The following is a 21,610-nucleotide window of genomic DNA, read 5'->3' on the forward strand; positions in this document are numbered from 1 at the left end:
GCCAAGGAGGAACAAAGCAAAGCAGAGGACGATGCAAGAAGGTACAAGGAAACGAAGAGTTCTGCGAAGAAAACATACAAAAGAGGGCGCCAGTGTCCTGTAGGGTTACAGCGGCCACGGCTGGCGACTGAGCATCTGCCTCAAACATGGCGTCGCCTGGCGCAAGATGCGCACGCATATCCGCTGCCCGGTCTTCTTCCCCTCGTGCTTCGGCTCGGGCTGCAGCTGCAGCGCCACCTTCAAGTGGAGCAACAGCGGCACCCTCTTTTCTTGCCATGGCGTTCTTGGCACCGCTGTCCCGTGACGATGTTGTGGCTGAGGCCGCTGCGGGTTGCGGGCCTGGCTTGTTGGCCGAGCCAGCAGCCGGCGTGGCGTCACCTCCGCCCTTCTTACGGAAAAGGCGGGCAAACATGGAGATGTGCAGGGATGTCTGTGTGTTTGTGTACCAGATGCGTGCTTTCCTAGTAGTTCTTCCACCCCTTTGCCACCCTCTGGAGAGTGACAGGGCAGCGTGACCTCAGCTCCACGTCACCATTGGCACACCAAGAAACTCAAATCAAAACAATTCTCAACAACTTGAACAGCTTTGCACTGCGACACGCTGAACTGATGCTGCCTGACCCGCCAGTGGAAAGCTGCGGGAAGACGTAGGACACCCAATGCCCACAAGACCACGTTCGCACAAGCTCGGGTCCCACAGCGTTTCCGACACCCAAAGACCCGATGCCACTCCATCAACAAGAAGAAGATGAATGATGCTCAATCCTGCTTTGCCTCCGAGTTTGACTGACTGGTGTTCTTGTCTCTTCAGGTTCTGTGTGTGTGTGTGTGTGTGTGTGTGTGTGTGTGTGTGTGTGTGTGTGTGTGTGTGTGTGTGTGTGTGTGTGTGTGTGTGTGTGTGTGTGTGTGTGTGTGTGTGTGTGTGTGTGTGTGTGTGTGCACTCCAATCGCCGTCATGGTCACTGGTTTCGTAGACTGAAAATCGGGTGGCGGTTGTCGGTTTTTTTTTTTTTTTTGATGTGTGTGTGTGGAATCCAGTTGCGAGGGATGCGCCTGGCATCTCCTTTCCCTGTCTGCCACCCTGCTCCTCAAGGCACTGGCATTACATACGCAGTACCCATTTGCATTGCATGTGGCATCTTCACACAAGATCCTGATCAGGCCCATTGCCGGTGTTTCTTGATCGCTTTTCAGCCAGGTCGCTGAAGGGGAGGTTCATTCAGACCTTGACCTCCCCGCCCTTTCACCCCTCTGCGATTGGAGGATTCCGAACGCTAGCATGGACGGTGCGTCTGCGAGTGACTCATAGTCTCCGAAAAAAAGCTTCAATAATCAATAATGACAACAACGAATTCATGATCACACCCTTCCTCTGTCTCTGTTTGGTCCATGCCCCATCCATGCCCAAAGTCGTGGTCGACTTGCCCGCTCATTCCTTCCTTTGCACTTGACTCTTGCACGAAAATAGATGACTTGGCCGAGCTGTGGGAACGCGATGATGATCTCGATTTTGTCGACGAGCTGCTCTATGGTTTGTACCGCGCTTTCCCCAGCCAGCGCTCAGAAGCATACTATGCGGCCCATGCCGGCGCGCTCACCTTGCACTGGACACGTTTGGCATACACATGTGCAGAAAACGAGCCGACGGATCCCCCACAGGCTTCAAAGCTGCATACTCAACCGCACCAGCGATCTGAACCCCCACCTGCACCGCCGTCCCACCGTGCTGCCGAACCCAAAGTCCATGGCTCCGGCGCTGGTGCAGATGCAACTCAGCCGCTGTACGTTTAGCTCTGGCATACTCATGAACCGACCTTCCACTGATTGCCTCGACATTTGCCCGCATCACCAAGGATTCCGTTTTTCCTGCTCCTATCTCTCACTCTTCTTTTAGAAACACAACCTCACAATCCAGCGCAAGTCTTCCCGGCTTTCGGGCTAGTCGAACTCAAGACCAGGTGCTTGAAAGTGGATGACTGATTACATGCCATGCTAGAAATGATTCCCCTTGGCCCCTCTCCTGTCTCGTGCGCTGTTTCATGTCTTCATTGTCGGTTGTTGTTGTTGATTTCGGGGGTTCTGATCAACTTCAACTTGCCAAACAACATAGGCTACCCGTGCCGATGCATCTCGTTCAAATGATAGCCCAGGATCAATGCCCGTGGGTCGCGAACAGCATGCGCGTTCAGCACCTGAGAGTGAAGATCACCTAAAACTTGATCAAGCACCATCCTATCGACCAAGCAGCTCTCGAGACCGTGATTATCCTCGCGCATGCAGCCGAGAGCATAGCCACCCAGCTGATCGGCGACGCAGTCCACATGCACGACTGCCAACCTCTGGTCGCCTTACCTCCGTCGGGTCAACAACTGCTCCCGAGCAACCTGGTCCTACTGAGCGAACACAAGACCCCGTGCGCGACTCTCACTCGTCGTCTTCAAGACCACGCCGTATTCCTTCCGCAGATGATCCCTCAACAGTCAAACCACGGCTGCAAGGCCGATTATCAGGCTCACGGATCAATGCACCTCCTACGAACGCCAGGTCTGTGGCTAATGGTGGCGTCGAGCAGCCCGCCAAAGTTGCGCCACGACGCAGCATCTTTGAGCGGCTCTCCACTGCTGGTACGTTTAGATGAAGCCAAGTCAGAGCACCTGCCAGGGTGATTTTTATTCCTTTTTTTTAAAAAAAATATTTTTTGTTTTGCTTTTATTTTTTTTCTTTCTTTTCATCCACCATGACCGGCCAGAGCCTTCGTGGTGCCAGAAATAACACTCCTTTACCAGCCTCACAGCTTGATAATATATTTCTGGTTGCGTATGTGCAGGTATACAAGGTACCGGACCCAGTCACACAGCAACAGCGCCCGCCACTGACCAAATGACTGGCGCCACTCCACCCATGGGGCCCCCTTCATTTGCCTCGCCTACCGTCTCAGCCGGGCCTCGCGCCACGCCTGCCCGGCTACCTGCCTGCTTACAAGGCAGCCGCCCAGCGCGCAAGTTTTTCTTGCTTTGGATTCGAGAGGCCAGACACTTTATTCTTGGCGAGACAGCTTCGCGTTGGACGCTTGTCACCACAGTTGTTCGGAAGCTCAATGCGTCGTGGAAGGTATGATTGAGTCACTACCACTAGAACAGTCGTATTGTGCAACGAATGCATTTTTGACACTGCTTTCCATCGCCACTCATGCCTTCTCCTTGACCTGGGTGAAACGCTGCCGACCTGCGTGTATTTGTTAGCATGGCGACGTGTACTTTTTGCTCGCCGATCATCCCACCAAGCAGTTTGTGGGAGCCGCACGGTTGGTTTAATCTTTCTCGAGAGGGAGGAAAGGAGTCAAGGTTCAGTCTATTCATGTTTAAGGCATGGGGCACTCGCTCATTCCATGCCCCGTACCGTTGTGTCGTGTTGGCAGCATGGTCAACATGGTGCATACCAATCGTGAGAGTGACCAGCAGGATGCAAAGCTTCCGTACAACGTGGAACTGGCCTGGGTTGCAACGTTCGTTAATTTCTATCCCAAGCAAACAGAGTTTTTTCTGTTTGTTTGTTTTTTTGTTTTTTTTTTCTTTACCTCTCGTGGCTGACACCGCGAACCTTTCCATGTAGGCACGCCGTACCGTTTTCCTCGCTTGAGCATCTCCGCAACACGCTCAATGCAAATAGCTCAATGGGCCGCGGCAAGACCGGGCAAGAAGTGAACGAACGCTCTGCTTTCCAACTGCTTCACCTCATGGACCAGTCCACAACAATGGCCCAAGTTAATGTGGGCCGCCCGATGGCTAGTACAGTTGCTGGCACGAGCCAGACAGTGGATATTGATGCTGCCCCTACACCTCAAGCAACTACATCTGTCAAGCGAGAAGAACCACCGGCCAAGCGGGCCCGACCGGACTTCCCGCCAGGGTCTGACAACACGTCTCTTGGAGCACATGAGTCATCTGTGCGTCCACCTGTGGACAGTTCAGCCCATCGGGTGCCCCGCGACCATGAATCGAGCCGTCATCGATTGCCCATTGGCAGGCGCAGTCCCAGGGGGTCGGCCCGCTCGCCCCAATTCTCCCACCGCAGCCGCAGTCGCAGCCCCAGCTTTCGTCGCGGTCGCAGCCTCAGCCGTAGTCGTAGCCGTAGCCCTAGTCGTAGTCGCAGCCGTAGTCGTAGCCGCAGCCGCAGCCCTAGCCGCAGCCGCAGTCGCAGCCCTAGTCGAAGTCGCAGTCGCAGCCCTAGTCAAAGTCGCAACTTGAGCCGTAGCCCCTCTCCTGATGCCCGACAGCCAAGAAATCGGTCGTCATCTCTTCATGCGCGCCACTCATCGAAGCGCAACCACGATCAATATGCGCGACCTCCGTCCCCTCGTGACAGTCACAGGGACATGGACTTCAACCGAGGACAGCCGCGCAGTGAGACTGTGCATTCAACCTATGGTGGCCGGTTATCAGAGCCCGAGTCACCCAGCTCAAGCACCGCTGCTTCGCCGCGCGCCACCTCACCTGCCAAGTTTGTATCACTCCCTTGCATAAACTCTCGCGATTTCATTTGTGTCTGGCTCATAGCAGGTGCTTTTCGCTTCCCCCGTGCGCTTACCTGCAGTCATCGGCCCGGAATTGGCCAACATCCCCGCTCATTTTCCAATCAACACGAGCCACCTGGGGGCACAGACCCTCCGAACATGCAACTTCAAAATTTGACCTACTCGAACGCTGAACAAGGTGACCCCAGATTCATGCCTAGCTTGCCGGCTTCTCGCGCGGATCTTCACGGTGGTGTATCATCAGCCATGGCAAACTCGGGTATGCAGCCGAGCCTACAACCTTCCGTGTACATGAACATGAACATGAACTCAGACATGCATCCCATGTTGGGTGGAAACAACGTGGGTATGCCGTCGGGCGTAAATCCCAGCTTGAGCATGAGCTCGGGCATGGGTCCGGGCACCCAGATGGGTGCCACCCATGGCCTGAATGCAGGCATGGGCCCCAGTTTGAATCCTCACATGAACATGGGCATGAACATGGGCATGAACCCCACTATGGACTCGAGCACGCAGATGGTTATGAACCCAAACATGGGCATGAATGTTGGTATGAATTCGGGCATGCACATGGACATGCATCCCGCCATGAATTCTGGCGTCATGCATATGGTCCCTGGTGGGCCCAACGTCTCCATGAGCTTGCCCATGAGCATGGGTTCAAGCATGCCCGGTCCTGGTCCCTTGCTAAACATGGGCGGCTCTGATATGAGCATGCAAGCCCCAATGTCACTGACGGCAATGGCATCAAGGACACATCATCCTGGTGCAATAAACATGGGCGATAGTAACATGCGACTCGGAGAAGGCGGCTTTCACATCGGCCCGGCTATGGGCCCGGAGCAACAAGGCTTTCTTCCCAATTTTGGCGCAAACCACGGCCTGGCTGGACCCCCTTTGATGGGCCTAGGCGGAGGCTGGAACCCCATGCTGAACGCCAATGCCAACATTAATGCACCTGGTCGCCAAGGCCATGGTCGTGGTCGTGGTCGTGGCCGCACCCGTGGTGGTCGTGGTCGCGGTCGGTCTTGATCATATGTAGAATCTTATTTAGGTTTACGTTTTTTGACTTGCTGTTTGGCCCTGAACGAAATCGAAAGCCACAGAATTCAAGTCTCTGTCCTCCGTCATGCTAGCAACCAATCCGCACAGTTTGTGCTTTCGACAGCTTGAACCACTCGGTCTGGGTTCATCTCCTTTTTCGATGCACTCACAACTGGCTTTTTTTTTCTATTCTTTCTCCTCTTTTGGGTTGACCCAAAATGACTCAACTGCTTTCTTCTCTCTCTCTCTCTCTCTCTCTCTCTCTAAAAACTCTCTCGCTCTCCTTTTGTTTTTTTTTTTCCTGGCATTTTTACGTGCGTTCTTCGGAGGTGTTCCAGAGGCTGGACGGTGGTGCCCACAGCCTCAGAGTACATCTACTACTCCGCCTTTAGAGGCATTTTGACTTAGCGTGAGACGCAATCGGCTCGTCCAAGATCTCAATTCGGGTCTCAGACTCTCTCGTGATTGCATTGGACCTCGGTTTGCCGTCGGTCGCAAAAAAAAAAAAAAAAAAAAAAAAAAAAAGTGGGGTGTGGCGCTCGTCAGAGCGACGTGCCTGGCCGTCTGTTTCCTTGGGTTCCCCTTGATTTGGAGACGGTCGCGCTTCTTCAAGAGAGCGAGCACTTGATGGTTGACGACATTATTCGCGCGCGGTCCAACGCGCGTCGAGAGCTGTTTGTCGCACCTGCCCCATCAGTGATCGGGTCGCTGCATCTGTTGATGTTGGCGTGAGAAACAATTTCTGGCCCTCGACCACTGTCTCTTGTCAAGGTCCAGCCTCGGCTCCACGCAAATGGGCTTCCATTGGTGGGTTACAACGATTGATACCGTTGAATATACGACCTCTGTCGAGCTCAGCGCGTGCGTGACCACTCACAACCATGGCTGTCCCGAGTGCGGTCGCCCATCGCATCGTTCGATCTGACTCATCACCGGCAACCGAATCAAGCCCGAGCGACGGTGATCGAGCACACCGCCAACACCATGAGCACCATCACAAGCACGAGCGTCGATCTTCACTCAATCCCTTTGGGTTTGTTTTTGGTTGGTCGCGCCGAAACCAAGAAGAGCAAACAGCCCACAAGCGGGAAGTTGACGTTTATCCTAGTGACCCTGACCACTATCACATTGGCTGCGTTGTTCGTAAGTTGGCTCTCCCACAAAGCCAGCGCTTCATCTTACCTGAGTTGGCCATTGCACATTCTTGTGCACACCTTGTCTTCACGCGCATGCCACACTTGGTTCGTTGCCATTAGACTGGGACACCGAGTTGGCAGCCGAGACCTACCTCGGTATTCGAAATCGTAACATCTCCCCACGCTCTGGCTCTCCCCCCGCTGATGAGGATGAGGATGATGACCGAGGTTTGAACACTAACCGTTTTTGGTGTTGGGTCATCTGCTTTTGCTAAAATGGATCGTTTGTCTGCTCTTTATATCCACCTCGTTGTTGTCGCTCCTGCACCTGATCATGCCAAATGCTCGCTCTACGATTCGTGCTCAGACCGTGTGGCCATACGAACTATCAACATTGAGGTGCTGTCTCTCGACGAGCAAGCTCTGGAACGAGAGGTAAAGCTTTTCTGCTCCCTCGCTGCCCACGCTACAGGCCAACCTCGACCATATGCTTGATCGCATTCGCCTCACACGGCTAACATGGTCATGGGAACGAGCAGATCAAGGCTTTACAGCTTTCGCGCCAACTCCACCACCCAAACATCTACCCACTTTTCAGCTGCTTTGAAGCTCATGGCAATCAGCTCTGGTCGGTGGGACCATATCTACCGTACGGTGCGTTACCCGCTTTCGAATGGCGTTCATTGTCTTGCACACACCCGTTTTCCATTTGACAATCTGGGCTTGAGGGCGCGTTGGCAAACTTGGTCACTTCAGCATTGCGACTCGCGAATGGGTTCTCGCTGCTATAGGGTATTTGAAAGATATCATTGACGTGTATTACCCAAGTGGCATGCCGGAGGCTGCTTGTGTTGCAGTTTTGCGCGTATGTGTATTCTTATTGCAATCATCTGTCGTTCCCTCATATCATTCGATCATTGACTCTTGGACTCCTCCACCTCGAACGGCAACGGTGAGGCAGCTCAACTTTCTTGTTGCACCACAGGACGTATTGTTGGCCACTGAGTTTCTACACAAACACGGCTATGTGCATAACCGAATTGGGCCCAGCAGCATTGTACTGACTAGCCAAGGCACTGCACAACTTACAAACTTTCACTACTGCCTTAAACGCGAAGGTGATGGTGTCATGTGGTACGTTCACAGAGTGTTGTGTGGTTTGAGTTTTGAGTTTGTTTTGTTTTGTTTTTTTTTGCACGGAAATGAAGTTCGACCCATGTGGGTCAAATCCTTGCGCTGCTTCGCCGCTGTTCCCAACAGCACAGAGAAAGGGATGCAAGGCTTGCCAATTGTGTTTGATTGTTTGGAAACTCGACTACCTTTCGCCCCTGACCAGCCTGTTTCGCTCTTTTCGGTCGGTTGCACAGGCAACAGCTTTACGAGTGCCCCCGGTACCTGACAGACACTCCGCTATTGGCACCAGAAGTCCTAGCCCAGGTGTGCCTATTTGTTTTTGATGGCGTGTGTGGTCTCTGCTTCCTGTCGCTTCTATTCAAGACAGCCGGCCTGCTCATGCTCATATCGGGTATACACTTGCTCGGCAATTTATCAGGACCTGCGAGGTTATGATAACAGAGTACGATCGAGCAGCACCGCATGCATTGTATCTGTGTCCTTTGCTGCTGTGGGCCACGCAGAAAATTCCGACTCGCGCCCGCTCATACTCCGCCAACAACACTGTGACACCTTGCAACCTTGTTTTGACAGGCTGATATTTATAGCATTGGCATTCTGGCCATTGAGCTGATCCACGGAGAGCATCCCTATGGTGGCCTCCAGCTGCCACATGTAGGTAACATGCCCTGTGGTTCATTCGTACAAGCGACGATACATCTGCACCATGCGAGCCTGACCATCGGCGCACTGGCTCATCTTAACCCCACCACGACCAGGTGTTTGTCGTGAAGTTGCGTGGCATGGTTGTCGAGGTACACCCGCAAAAAAAGGCTTCCAAGGCATATCGCAATTTTGTGCGCGAGACCATGCGCTTTGAACCCGTCGAAAGGTGCGTTGGCTTGCTTGGGTCCACGAACCGTGTATTTTTCGCGCTCGAAATGATGAACGGCTTGTGAACTCAAATCACACTTTGGCACCCTTTCCTTGCCTTTTTATATTCAGGCCTGACGCCCAGACGCTGCTGTCCCACCCAGCAATCAAACACGTGCGTTGTGCAGCAACTTGGCTGCCTTGACACCGCGGCCGTTCCCTCTTGACGAGCCTGCAACATGACTCACAAGCTTTGCTTGCGCCTTTTTCTCTACACAGGCCAAACGCAACCACGCCCTGAGCAAGTATTTGCCAACCGACACTCCTCTGATGTTATCCGATGAGGATCTGGCCGAGCTGCAGTGCCGCCCACCTGAGATTGACTTGCCAGATGGATTCTCCCGCTCTGCCTTCCCGGCCCTGTCCAAGGGCGACCTGAGCATTTACCGTCATGGAAGCCGCCCTCGGCTAGTCGCAGCGCATGGGCTTGGCCGTTTGGACTCAGCGCAGACGCAGGAACCCGAGTTGGGCCGTGACGTCTATTTTGACAGCGAGCTACAGGACATTGACGAACTCGATGAGAACTACGATAGCGGAGCTCTGCGCTACCGACTGCCGCTTGCCAGTGTGGCTGAAGAGCAGACAAATGCGCAAGGCGAGTATCTGACAGACGACCAGCCCACGACAGACGTTCTGCTTGAGTCAGAAACCAGCGAAGGAGATGAACCCCCGGGTACCGCGGTACCGCCAGAGCCAGAAGCCCCAGAAGCTGATGAGCAAACGCGTAGCACGCTGCGCACATTTAATCACGCCACCTTTGCCGACCACACCCCCTTTGTGGATCCTGGCACCAGCTCTCCGACGGTCATGAGCCCACCCTCACGATCTCATTCGAGCCTCGGTGGCAGCCGGGTCAGCAGCCGCACTGGACTGGGTCAGAGCATGGATAGCGTGGAGGTGGCCAGTGTGCGTCGCATGACCAGCCCAGACGTAGCAGTGGATGAGGATTACAACAGCGTCGTCGAGTATGATTCACCGGTCAACTCCACTCGCTCGTCCTTTAGTGAGCACGACGTTATCAATTCAGCACGCCGTGCAGCTCGTCAGTCACAACTGGCTCGCTATCTGACTGCTTCACCCAAGGTGACGCCGCCACCACCTCCCTCAGCGACTCCTTTTCTGGACCTCGAAGCATTGCCTGAGACCCCGCCTACTTCCCGACGTGTGTCTCCGGGCTTTTTGCATCGAAGATCACACCATCGACCTCACCACTTTCCCTCGAGTGATGCCGAGTCAGACACAGACATGCCACGCTGGTCTAACAGCGCCATGGCCGGGCGCCGGGCGCACCCAAGCGGCATGCGCCTGCATCATCAAGGCTCAGGTTGTAGTGATGTCGAGGGCGACGACGAGGCCTCTGATCCGGGAGCTCTTAGTCGACACCCGTCCCAGGAACATTTGGTTCCTGCCGGGCGCAACTCACCTCTGCGTGGTTCTGCGCCAACCTCCCGATTCGTTTCGCCGCTGGGAGGAGCCTCCCGACTGACGTTGCGCGCCCATTCTCAGCCCGTTCACACTCATCAGCGGGATGCATCCCGCTCCACATCCGTCTCTAGCCGACGTTCCATTGATTTGCTCTCAAGCAAGCTACCGTTTGTGTGGCAATTTGGCTTACGGGATGTGCTCCATGAATCCAGTGAGGAGTCACAGACCCCGATGCGCCCGGTTTTGCTAGACGACGACGCGGGGCACCAAGGCCGTCCTCGCAGCCAGTCACTACTCAGTGCTCGACGCGTGTCTGAAGCTCGCAGCCGCTCACCCTCGGCAACATCGGCTCACTCTCGCCCCCGTTCACTAAGCGTGCACACGATGCAGGGAACCTCGCCCCCCACCGTCGTCGTCGCCACTGACGGAGTGAAGCACCCCCATCTTCACCAACAATTCCTGGGCGTGGACTCAGCTACGTCTCGCCCGCGGGGAGCAAGCCTGACCCTTTTGTCCAACACGGGTATTCCATTTGGTCCGCGTCCACGGGCCCGTAGTTCAGAGCATGTGCAAACGCAACCATTCTCGTGGGCATCGAGTCCGGAACAACCTGATGGCCGCAATGCCACCACCGAGGTCTCATCTCTTCCTCATTTACATGCACCTGTCGTCACAATTTCCTCACCAGCCACCCCCCCATCACCCGTCAACTGCGAGGTCTTTGAAACCCGCGGCGTGGTAACCTCAACTGGCTTTCCAGGGGAGGAGGGGGAAGGAAGTCCCGCTGAGACGCGCACAACGCGCTCCAACAGTGACGGCCCGAGTCCATTACGGCACGCGACTTCCGTGAGTCGCTCAAATTCGTCGGAAGTCTAGCTTACTCGCTAGTTTAGGCCAATTTGCATACACATGATAAACCGTGTTTATTTGTTTGTTGATTGTTTGTTGGCATCGCACATGCCTGGTTTCTTTCTTCCTCTTCTTCTTCTTCTTCTTCTTTCCTTCCTTGAATGTGAGTAAATTGTGTTTTTGGTGTTCCTCGATTGCTCTCCTCCTTTTTCCGTGATTTCGAGAGCCCAAGACTTAGGAAGACCACGCGCGCACACACAAACACACACACACACACACAGATGAAGGCAGAGAATGAGATTGTACTAGTACACCGCCAGAACGATGCGCTTTTTACTCACATCCTATGCTCGATTCTTGTTGAATTGATTTACACTGGCTCATCAAACAAACCATAACGTTGCCACACCAAGATAGGGAACAAGAAAATGAATTTCAACCGTCGAAAGACAAGATCCGTCAAATTACTTATGGCCGCGGCGGTGCTTTGCCAGTTTTTCTTTGCGTTTCTTGACATGCTTGGGCGTCTTGGCTGCTCGACGCTCGCGATTAAACTCCTTCACCACCTTTTTCCGCTCCTGTGCCGAACAAAGTTGGCAGAAATGAGTTGCATGGCACATCAACCAACGCAACATTATACATGGCCAGCACTTACGGCTTTGCTCAGCCCCTCCAAGTTCGGAATCTTGGGCTGCCCATCGTCGTCGTATGCGCCCTCTTCCTCGTCAAAGTCATCCTCGTCACCCTCATCCTCGTCACCTTCGTCCTCGTCATCTTCGTTGCTGACCTCACCAGTCTCGCCGTCATGGCCTACGGCTGCAGCCCCATCTGTGCTCGTTGCCGATGCAGACTGCTGGATACCATCCTCAGGTTCCGCCTGCGCAGCTTGAGCTTCGGGCTCTTCCGTTGACACCACGGCAGGATCTTCCGTCGTCTTACTGTCCAAAGCGCTGGATGAATCTGTAGCGACATGGCCCGTGGCTGTGCGGTACTCCTGAAGAAGCTCGGGCACAGCGTCTGCCGCTCCACTCAGATCTGTGCGCATGCCGGTCAATTTCTACGCACCAAACGGAAATAAGCTTCAGGGGCAGGGAATAATGGATTCAGGACATACGCCATTGATTCATACGGTAGAAAAATGCCACACCTGATAGTAAAGCTGGTCTGTCTGTCCGGCAGCGGCCATGTTCAAATCGCGCTCCAGATGAACGACATCATCGAGACTGTTGGGAATGTAAACTTGTTGGAATACGCGATCCTGAACCTCCAGCTCGTGCTGGGCTTGTGGATCAGCCGATGCTGCCTCTTGCTCGCGAGTCATACTACAAAGATACCCAAAGAATGGCCACAAGAGAAATGAAATCGGCGAGTCAAGAGGTTGAATGGTACCTGTAGCAACAAAGGGGGCCGATGGAAAAACAAAGCAAAATTCACTAAGCAGACTGACCGTGCTTGGACTGCCTCGAGATATTCATCCACTGTGTGTTCTGTGATCGCGACGTCCGTGATAAAGTCAAAAAGGTCACGCGTCGACATGACGCCCACCTCCTTTTTGCCAAAGAAATCTAGACAGGATGCAACCATGAGGGAAGCGGCGAGTGGCCGCCGACTAAGCCCGAAAGTGAATAGCACAGGGTGGTCGGAGCCACACCGTTGATATTCTGGCAATCGCGCCGCAAGAACTCAAGTGCATGAGGGTGACTGTGCTCGACGGCTTGCGAAACATCAATGATCACAATGGAGCCCTCGTGATAGCTATGAATGCACATGGCATCACCACCAAAACAAAAAAATGAAAAAAAGAACACCGCAAAGACAACTATCAGATATCCTGATTGCTGCAGGATGATGCGCGTTGATTGAGAAAATGGTCAACTCCATCAAAGTACAAACTGGGCAGCCGAGAACGCACAGCATGTTGTATTCAGACAAATCACCGTGCACAAGCTTGCAGTCTTGATACATGCGCCGCATCAGCTCAATGGTCTGTCGATAGAGCTTCTTGGCCCGTTTTGCACTTACGACCGCCTCCTTCAGCTTCGGAGATGGCCAGCCTAGTTGAGATATCGATAAACGTGCCAGTTCAACCGGTCAACAGGAAATGGTCGCAACCGCTCTACGAGCTAAGCACATGGCTTCGTCGAGGCGCTCACCGTCGACGCCCAAAAAGTCCATTACAACGATGTGTGCCTTCAAAGCCACCGCTGTCGGGCACGGCACGCCGCCAGCCTTGAGCCTTTGCACGGCAAAGAACAACATTGGCAAAAAAAAAAATCAGTACATAAATAAATCAGACAGTCGCGAGAATGAACCACAGCACCAACGAAAGGCACGGTGTCAAGATCAAATCTGAGCTACAAACCGAATCAGATTACGATACTCCTTCTCAGCCCACGTCTAGGTAGATGGCGGTCGCATGCACATATTGAACACATGGCCTGCGACCAAACAACCGATCTTTGTTTCTGAATTTGCCAACCCACCTTGACCATCTTGCGCGGGTTGTGCTTCGAGTAACCATGTCGAAAGCGAAATTCGCCCGTCACATATTTATCACGGTCCTTCGGGACGACAGGGGCAACAAAGAAACGCGCACCGTCACACAAGCGCCGCCCCTGAAGTGCATGGCATTCGGAAGGACTCAAGACGGGTCACAGATGCGCCCAAACCTTGAAGACGAGAATGGATGTTTTGTACACCTTGATGGCATATTGCTTATTGTTGGCTACATGCAACCAAGTGAACGTGGGATGAAATCGCGGTCGGCGCGGAGGTGTGGCCCATGGCGAGTGGCTTGACCGTGTGTCATGCATCGCGCACCTTCACTTGAGGCGTGGTAGACATTGGCCTCCTTGCCCGTGGAAATGCAGCCGTTGATTGTATCGTAGAGACCCCGACTCAAGAGTTTGAATAGCATCATGCGCGTTCGTGGATCTAAAACCTGGAGCAAACGCCCAGCAGAGAAACAGAAATGAATGAGCCTAAGCCCCAATGGGATACTGCTTGCACATGCGTATGAGCGCCCGGTACCTGCTCGCTCGTGGCTCGATCAGCCTTGTCGGTCGTGCGCAGGCGATTGCTTTCTGTTTTCTTATTGGTGGCTAGCACGCGATTGGCCACATTGTCCTGGAGTTTGGGGCCAGCATAGCTCTCAACCTTGATTCGTCGGTTGAGCTGGCTTTGCGTCAGGGCCTGATAAGAGCCGCGTCACAAGAGGTAGGAATGAGCGGGTTGATCCAAGAGCCCAACCGAGATGCTCGATGCGCGCATAGCCTGACCTGGTCACCTTGACCGCTGTGTTGAGCGTTGGGGTTGGCCTGCCATGTCTGCAAGCGCTTCGTCAAGTCTAGAGGTCAATCAAGTAGCCGCCAAACGAAGGATGAGGTGACGCCTCGCGAATCAGCAGTCGCGCACGGCAACGTAAGGCAGGTGAGGCAAATAAGGCAGGTGAGGCAGGTAAGGCGTACTTCCGGCACGACCAGCCATGTCTTGCAGGTCAAAAAGCGCCTCTTCGGCGTAATCTTCATCATCGTCATCATCCTCAACGTAGCCATCCACACCTTCGGTCAAAAGATGGTCCGAGGTAAAGAGGCTGTTGGCGATGTCAGCAGCCGTGTCCACGGTACCGAGGGACTCGGGCGCAGCCACAAAGGAGCTTGCTGGGGCTGCGGGCGCCGTAGACGCTTGGGACTGAGGGTTTGCCGCAACAGATGCATCAAAGGTTTTGTCGGATTTGTTCGTGACATGGGACAGACTGATAACGTGCACGTCGTCCTCCGGTGCATCCTCAAAATCCAGATCGGCCATGGCGGCGGGTCCACCGCGCTGACCGCGTCACCGCTTTGGAGCTGATATTGACCAAAAAAAACCACCGTTTTCACATACACGCCCCTTCAAGCAAACCACCCAGAGCAACACGAAAACTCTCAGACGATGTACTGATGTTGGAGCGCCGGAAGCTCAAGCACCCTGGAGCAACAGAAACGCGGGCTGCCGCCAAAAGATGGTTTGTCAAACTGAAAGCACGCACACGTGTGTGTGTGTGTGTGTGTGTGTGTGTGTGTGTGTGTGTGTGTGTGTGTGTGTGTGTGTGTGTGTGTGTGTGTGTGTGTGTGTGTGTGTGTGTGTGTGTGTGTGTGTGTGTGTGTGTGTGTGTGTGTGTGTGTGTGTGTGTGTGTGTGTGTGTGTGTGTGTGTGTGTGTGTGTGTGTGTGTGTGTGTGTGTGTGTGTGTGTGTGTGTGTGTGTGTGTGTGTGTGTGTGTATGTGTGATGGCATAATTGTCAGATTTTTACGTCGAGCAAAACTGCTTGTGACGCTCAACCATGACCGAACTCGCCGATGCTGATCTTGGGGGTGGCGAGGCAGGGGTTGTGTACTGCCTCTGTCGCCAGCCCTATGTTGCGGGGCAAGGCATGATTGAATGCGATGCATGTGAGGTAAGGATGTTGTGCGACTCTGCCCTCATACGTGTGCTACCGCGAACCGCCTGAATGGGAGTGCAAGCCGATCATTGCGCCTCACCTTACCTTGCTCGGGTTGTCTCAACCTATGCCCTCGCGCGGCGCATGGGAGGGCAGGGCTGGTTTCACTTTCACTGCGTTAACTTGGACGAATCAGCAGCCACCCAAATCCGCCAATACACCTGCCCCACCTGCTGTCAATCTGGAAAGTTGGTGGCAGAACAACCACTGCCAGAGGCAACTCCACAATCGACTCGGAAGCTGCGCGTTCGACAGAGCGCGAAACCTGATAACCGAATGCCCAATCCAACTCGGTCCATCAGAATCAAGAGCGAGGTCGAGACTGTTGCTCATGACCATTCTCACCTGGAAGGACAAGCTTCTTCTGAAGAGAGTGGCATCACCTTGGCCGTGCCTCACGACACGCATTCCCGCGCAGCACTACCCGCATCAGAGCCACGCAGGCCAGCGCGCAGGCGTTTGATAGTACTGCGCCCAACAGCGGGCGTTGAGAGTGGGCTGAAGCACAAGACCCAGTCCCTTTTAAAAAGCCCTATCAAGATCAAGCTCGCTGGCCAAGATGGTCCGGCCGAAGAGTCCACCAAACCCACCAAATCAACGGCGCTGCCCGAGCCTGCTGAATCCACTGGACCTGTCGACACAACGCTGTACTGCTCATGTCAGCAGCCTTATGACGCACGACGTTTTATGATCGAATGCTCCCAATGCCAGGTACATCGACAGCAGCAATACAAGTCGCTCGCTCCAGGGGTTGCTTTTATTTTTTTTATTTTTTTTATTTTGTTGTTGTTGTTATGATTGTCATGATCAACACGCTTTTCATCGATCTAACCCTTATTCGACCTGTTTGCTGTCCAGGACTGGTTCCATGGCAAGTGTGTCGATGTACATCAGCCCGAAGCCAAATTCATCGAGCGTTACGTCTGCCCGAGCTGCACCGCACGCACAAACAAGTGCACCCAACGTCGCGGTAAGGGCTGACACTCTTTTTCAACCGCTTCAAAAAGCCTTGCTCTGACCATGCAATCATCTACTGTCGTGGGCAAAACAGCGCCGGTGCCATCTCGCTCATGCTTGGAAATGGATTGGCCCGTTTGCGCCTAGAACTGCTTCATAAATCTACCCTCCCTGGCATCTCGGATACGGTCTGTACATGAACCCATCTTTTGGCCATTCTTGTTCTTACGCGACCAAACATATGGCCAAATCGTGGGCAAAACATGACGCAGCTACCATTTGGCTCTTAGCCCTTGTTGCAGGTTGACTTTGTGGCCCGAATGCTCCGTCATAAGTTTGACGAGTAGGTGCAGCCTGTGTTTGCTTGGGGGCGTGCACGGTGCTGGATTCTCTTTGGCTGGCCTGCTCATCACGACGCCATTGTTGCCAGCGCTTCCAAAGTCATGGACCTCTTGGCCGATGGGTCAGCCTTGACTCTGGACCGATTGCGAAAATCTGGATTTCGACGTCCCATACTGATAGAGAAGCCAGCAGGACTCGACTTACAAATACCCCCTCATGCCAACGTTGACTATGTTGTTCAGCTTTTGGGGTGCGCCGCGTTCTTCATAAGTATCAAGTGTCGGCCAATCAACGCCACTCTGCTCATCGCCAATCTCGCGCCTTCTTCTTGCAAACGGGGCCGGTGGACTTTGCTGACGTAGGGAAGACAGCCCCATTCAAGTAATCGATGTGGCCACACAGACTACTTTTGAGGAACCCTTCTCTTTGCGTGAATGGGCCGACTACTTGCGGTAAGCACTCTACGTCTCCCCTTGTTTTCGTTCGTTTTCCTTGTATTCAAGTATGTGCAGCACTAGCTGAACGTTGACCCATTGGGTGTGCCGTGCCTTCCACTGGTCAGAGTACCGCCGGTGGAGCGCGAGCGCGTCTACAACGTGATCAGTCTTGAATTCACAGAAACGGCCATGCGGACGGAGGTCCTGCCGCCACGAGTGGCTCGACAGCTTGATGTGCTCAATGTCGTGTGGCCTGATGACTTTCCCGTGCCGCGGCCTGAGGTATGCTATGCAGGGCGTGGTGGTCGTGTCGCTTGTAGTGAGGGAGAGCCAAGCGGCAAAGGCAGATGCTTGTCGTATCGATGCTTTTCCTATGTCATTTACTCTGTTCTCTTCATCCTGTGATCTTCAGGTACAGCGCTACTGTCTCATGGGTGGTGAAGGGGCTTACACCGACTTTCACGTTGACCTTGGAGGCACTTCTGTTTGGTATCACGTCGTATCGGGCTGCAAGATCTTTTATCTTATTCCTCCAACACCAGAAAACATGGAGCGCTTTGAGAAATGGAACGCTTCAGCAAAGCAAATGGAGGTGTGCATCTAAAGCCATCATCGTTGGCTCTGCCATCCATCGCGATGGGGTCATGTGGGCAGCTCCGGTCGTACTCACGGGCAGCTGACATGACATTCAACCCACCATAGACGTGCTTGGTGGACCTCGTCTCAAGGGTTTACCGATGTGTGGTTCTACCCGGCAATACTCTGCTCATCCCATCAGGTCTGTGAGGGATGTGTGAAGAAGAATGCAACACAACTGCTGAGGGTGGGGGGGCGGTCTGACAACTCTGTGTCGCCATAGGCTGGATCCATGCTGTCTACACACCCGAAGACTCGTTTGTGTATGGAGGCAACTACCTACACACCCTGGCGGTGGACATGCAGCTGGCTGTTTACGATCTGGAGACGCGGGTGGAAGTGGATCAAATTTACCGCTACCCACACTTTGAGCTCTTACATTGGCAGATGGCACGCTACGTGATTGACCAGGCCCCCGCGGAGCTGGCTGAGACCGTGCGACTGGCAGGTCTTCAAGCACTGCAAAGCCGCCTCGCAGCTTGGATGGTGCGTGAGCATACAATGCCAAGATGTGAATACATAGCGCTGATCCTTCACATGGCCCTGCTTCCCCATGTCAAACTCGAATTGAGTCAGCTGCTTCTGATGCCACGCCTGTTGCAACTGCAGCTTGAGCGACGCTTTCCTAAGCGCAGCGCCGTGTCGGATCCGGAAAAGGTCTGCCGTGAACCCCGGTCTTGATTCAACAAGTCGCGCTGCACCCCTCCGTACGGGCCTTGACGCCATTGCCGCGCTCTTGATAGATATTGACCGCCCTGCGCAAAAAGGTGGACTTGGTGAGAGCGCACGTCAAGCAGCATGGGGCTCCGCCGCTGGTGCACTTGACAGATGGCATGCCACCTGCATGTCGCGAGCTGCAACGGCCATCCGTCGGTGCTTGGCACATGACCCGTCCAAGCTTAGCAGAAACTTGCAGACGCTCCTCGGGCGCGGCGACTGATGTTGGCGTCAACTCGAGCTCATATTTGCCCTCCGCTTTGTCACAACCAGACCAGAAGACCACAGGTGAGAGTTTCATCATTGTCGTGTTTGCTATGCGCATGTTCTTTGGTCGTCACCGTAATCATTGTCACCTTGTCCTTGGCTCAGGTTCCAACCCAAAGCAAAAGCGCAGGTCATCTGGCCGACGCACCAAAACCAGCGCAGACTTTGCGCCCGATCCAGGCAGCCCCAGCCCGAAAAGGTTCAGCGCCCAAGGCACAGCCGCTGGCGACCAATGCCAGTCAACAAAGGTCTCCAAGTTTCGCTCGACCAAGCCGCGGCACAGCCTAAAAAATAGGAGCCAATCCACGAAAGTGTCAGGCAGAGCCGACTCGCACGTGGCCAAGCAGCAGGAAGAGAAGCGCATTCGCTCTTTTCGTCGGCAGCTCTCCAAGCGCCTGGGCTTGCGCTAAACGAATGCATAGTAGACTTATTTTTTGTGCTGATAATTTTGGGAACCAAGCAAGCCCACTGTGCTTTCACGTAAATTCATAATATACTCATCAATGTTTTTGCCTCAAGACCCTGTCCAGATTCAATGAGCCCGATTAAATGGTCGTGGATAGAGCTTAAGGATCTAAAGCGCGGCAAGAACTTGATTTTTACTTCCAAGCACAGCTTGTTGTTTCCCATAGCAAGTTGAAAGAAATGCCATTTTCTTGTTGCCTTTTTTTTTTTACGTCATGTTAATCATTTTCATGGCTTTTTCTTCTCTTAGGGGCACGAGCGTCACAGCGTCACATCCCGCAAGGAGTTGGATTCAATGCTCTCAACAACCTCCGCTTCTGTGCGAACAGTTCGAACAGCTGCTCTATCCTTGCAGAGTTCGCATGTCGTTCCCCTTTAGTTGAGGTGACACGGATCGAGCTCGGCGATTGATATTCTCAAATTTGGACCTCTTTCTCTCTCAGACACCAGCACCATGGCCGTGTTTGACCTAAATTTCATGAACGTAAACGAGGCTCTGTCAATTCACTTGAAAGACCTCGCCCTTCTACCGTTTCTCTGCAGCAGACATATGCGCCAACGATCAACGTTGGCACCGTCGAGCGAGATTGATGTGAGGAGGGGTAATTTGGTTCTTAGAAGATCACGCACGATGGCAGGAAAGGGCGATGGCGATTTAGGACTTTTGTTGAGCATCGTATTCAGCCTGTGCAGCCTTTTCTTCGGGAGAAATTTTGGCAGCCTCCAGCAGTTTGGCCAGCTCATCCTCTGAAGTGGTCTTCGTATCCACTACACAGTCCTTGGGAAATTCACCGACCACGTTGTTGGAAACGCCCTTCCAAGTGCTCAGCGCAGGATCAGGCTTGGGGACGAAAACCGTATCACCGAGCTTGAAGCTCAGTTCCTGTGGTGTCTTGGCCACATGAGTCTTGACGGCGCGGCACTTGGCCACCTCCCATGTTTGCTCACCCGACGCCGCTGCAGGTTTCTCTGAAGCGTCCTCGACGGCATCGGCAGGGATGAGGCCAGGCTTGCCGTTGAAAACACCCTTCCAGTTGGTGCCGTCACTGTCACATGTGCAAAATTGTGCGATCAGCGGTGCGCTCCCAGTTCGCTGATTCTCCGCCAAACATTTGATTTCGGCTCGAGAGATGGGTATGAAACATACCGTGCCACCACAAAGGCTACATCGCCGACCTTGAGCGGCAGGACATCATCGCTGGCAGGCTCATATTCGCGAATGCAGCGCACACGGGTCGTCTTGCCGGTCTGCACCCGAATCGACCATCCACCAAGCCAATGTGGTTAGATGCGCGCAGAGAAGGGATCACTCAAAAAAAAGGGCCAATGCCCAATCAAGTCGGAAACATTCCCACAAAAACCCAAGGGCAAGTGCGGGGTCTGCTTTGACTGACCGAAACTTCAACGGTAGTATCGTCGACGTAGATCTTGGGGAACCAGCCGACCTTGCCGTTGAAAACGCCCTGCCACCTGTGAATGAACAGCAAGAGGAAAGGCATCAAGAAGAGATGAAGATGATGAAAACGATGGCAGACTTCGAGATGTATGTGCCCATCACGCCTCTGACTCACCTGTCCCCAGCCACTCGCTTCGGCACAAAAATCACGTCGCCCTCCTTGAAGGAGATCTCGTCTTCAGACTAAAGCAGTAGCAGGCCAGAGCATTAGTTCTCGAGTCAAAGCCCCGGCAGACCCCGAGTCTGGAGGTGTGATAACTCAAGAGCGGGTGAGAAAGGCTCCTGTGCATCCTGCGCCAGTGACAAACACACCTTGGCCGTGTAGTCACGGATGGCCCGGCAACGGCGTGGCTCGCTCGACATGTTGACTGTTTTCTCTACACCATCAGCACCCGTCAGCTGAAATTGTACTCTTTGCTCTTATAGCTCTACTGCACCCTTTAGTCAAAGGCACACACAATCACACAAAGCACGGCGTACGGCGTACGGCGTGCGGCGCCCAGAGCCCCCACCTCACTTGATGGATAATCCGGAAAAAAAAAAATATGGTGACTGACTGATTTGATTGACTGGCTGACCAACATGATGTTGACTGACCACTGAATGAAGACACCACCCACCACTGCTGTTGTTGAAGTACAGTACACACAAAAAGAAATCAGGAAAAAAAGTATGGAATGTGTCTTTAAAGTGTGTAACTGGGTTCACTTTTTGTGAGTCGAGGCTTTTGAGCAAATTCGCATCGATAGATGTCTCAACTGAGAGAACCACCCAAGCCATCTACAACGAAACAGAAAAGAAACGGCTACCAACTTGT

General features: G+C 53.6%; 4 protein-coding genes across 4 annotated transcripts; 2 read left to right on the forward strand and 2 right to left on the reverse strand.

Moving 5' to 3' along the window:
* Positions 1-755: 755 nt before the first annotated feature.
* Positions 756-11,061, forward strand: MONBRDRAFT_23052 (uncharacterized protein; the record flags this gene model as incomplete). Its single annotated transcript, XM_001743077.1, has 21 exons — positions 756-958; positions 1,195-1,286; positions 1,469-1,531; positions 1,634-1,781; positions 2,545-2,624; positions 2,828-3,111; positions 3,243-3,304; positions 3,419-3,505; positions 3,613-3,946; positions 4,802-5,555; positions 6,835-6,942; positions 7,082-7,149; positions 7,254-7,368; positions 7,506-7,579; positions 7,700-7,848; positions 8,082-8,151; positions 8,267-8,290; positions 8,422-8,502; positions 8,607-8,719; positions 8,833-8,875; positions 8,980-11,061. 21 exons carry the CDS (start codon positions 756-758, stop codon positions 11,059-11,061), a joined length of 5,034 nt encoding a protein of 1,677 aa, XP_001743129.1.
* A 437-nt stretch (positions 11,062-11,498) lies between these two features.
* MONBRDRAFT_14672 (uncharacterized protein) lies at positions 11,499-14,160 on the reverse strand (the record flags this gene model as incomplete). The annotated part of the gene is made up of 13 exons (XM_001743405.1): positions 11,499-11,612; positions 11,690-11,816; positions 12,027-12,091; positions 12,182-12,337; positions 12,478-12,599; positions 12,686-12,789; positions 12,947-13,088; positions 13,188-13,270; positions 13,397-13,431; positions 13,518-13,595; positions 13,704-13,759; positions 13,855-13,975; positions 14,065-14,160. Coding segments are annotated over 13 exons (1,299 nt in total), but the record flags the coding sequence as incomplete, so codon positions are not given.
* A 1,450-nt stretch (positions 14,161-15,610) lies between these two features.
* On the forward strand, positions 15,611-18,569 carry MONBRDRAFT_17694 (uncharacterized protein; the record flags this gene model as incomplete). The annotated part of the gene is made up of 9 exons (XM_001743078.1): positions 15,611-16,227; positions 16,375-16,486; positions 16,621-16,661; positions 16,821-17,065; positions 17,178-17,267; positions 17,378-17,534; positions 17,665-17,844; positions 17,955-18,030; positions 18,112-18,569. Exons 1-9 carry the CDS (start codon positions 15,793-15,795, stop codon positions 18,567-18,569), a joined length of 1,794 nt encoding a protein of 597 aa, XP_001743130.1. The 5' UTR covers positions 15,611-15,792.
* Positions 18,570-19,992: 1,423 nt separating this feature from the next.
* On the reverse strand, positions 19,993-21,326 carry MONBRDRAFT_31285 (uncharacterized protein; the record flags this gene model as incomplete). Its single annotated transcript, XM_001743406.1, has 6 exons — positions 21,311-21,326; positions 21,106-21,170; positions 20,909-20,976; positions 20,732-20,807; positions 20,485-20,585; positions 19,993-20,383 (listed from the first exon to the last, which is right to left on the reverse strand). The coding sequence occupies exons 2-6, from the start codon at positions 21,154-21,156 to the stop codon at positions 19,993-19,995; spliced, it is 687 nt and encodes a 228-aa protein (XP_001743458.1). The 5' UTR covers positions 21,157-21,170; positions 21,311-21,326.
* Positions 21,327-21,610: the final 284 nt, after the last annotated feature.

This window comes from Monosiga brevicollis, genomic scaffold (assembly GCF_000002865.3).
Source record: "Monosiga brevicollis MX1 MONBRscaffold_3 genomic scaffold, whole genome shotgun sequence".
NCBI lineage: Eukaryota > Choanoflagellata > Craspedida > Salpingoecidae > Monosiga > Monosiga brevicollis.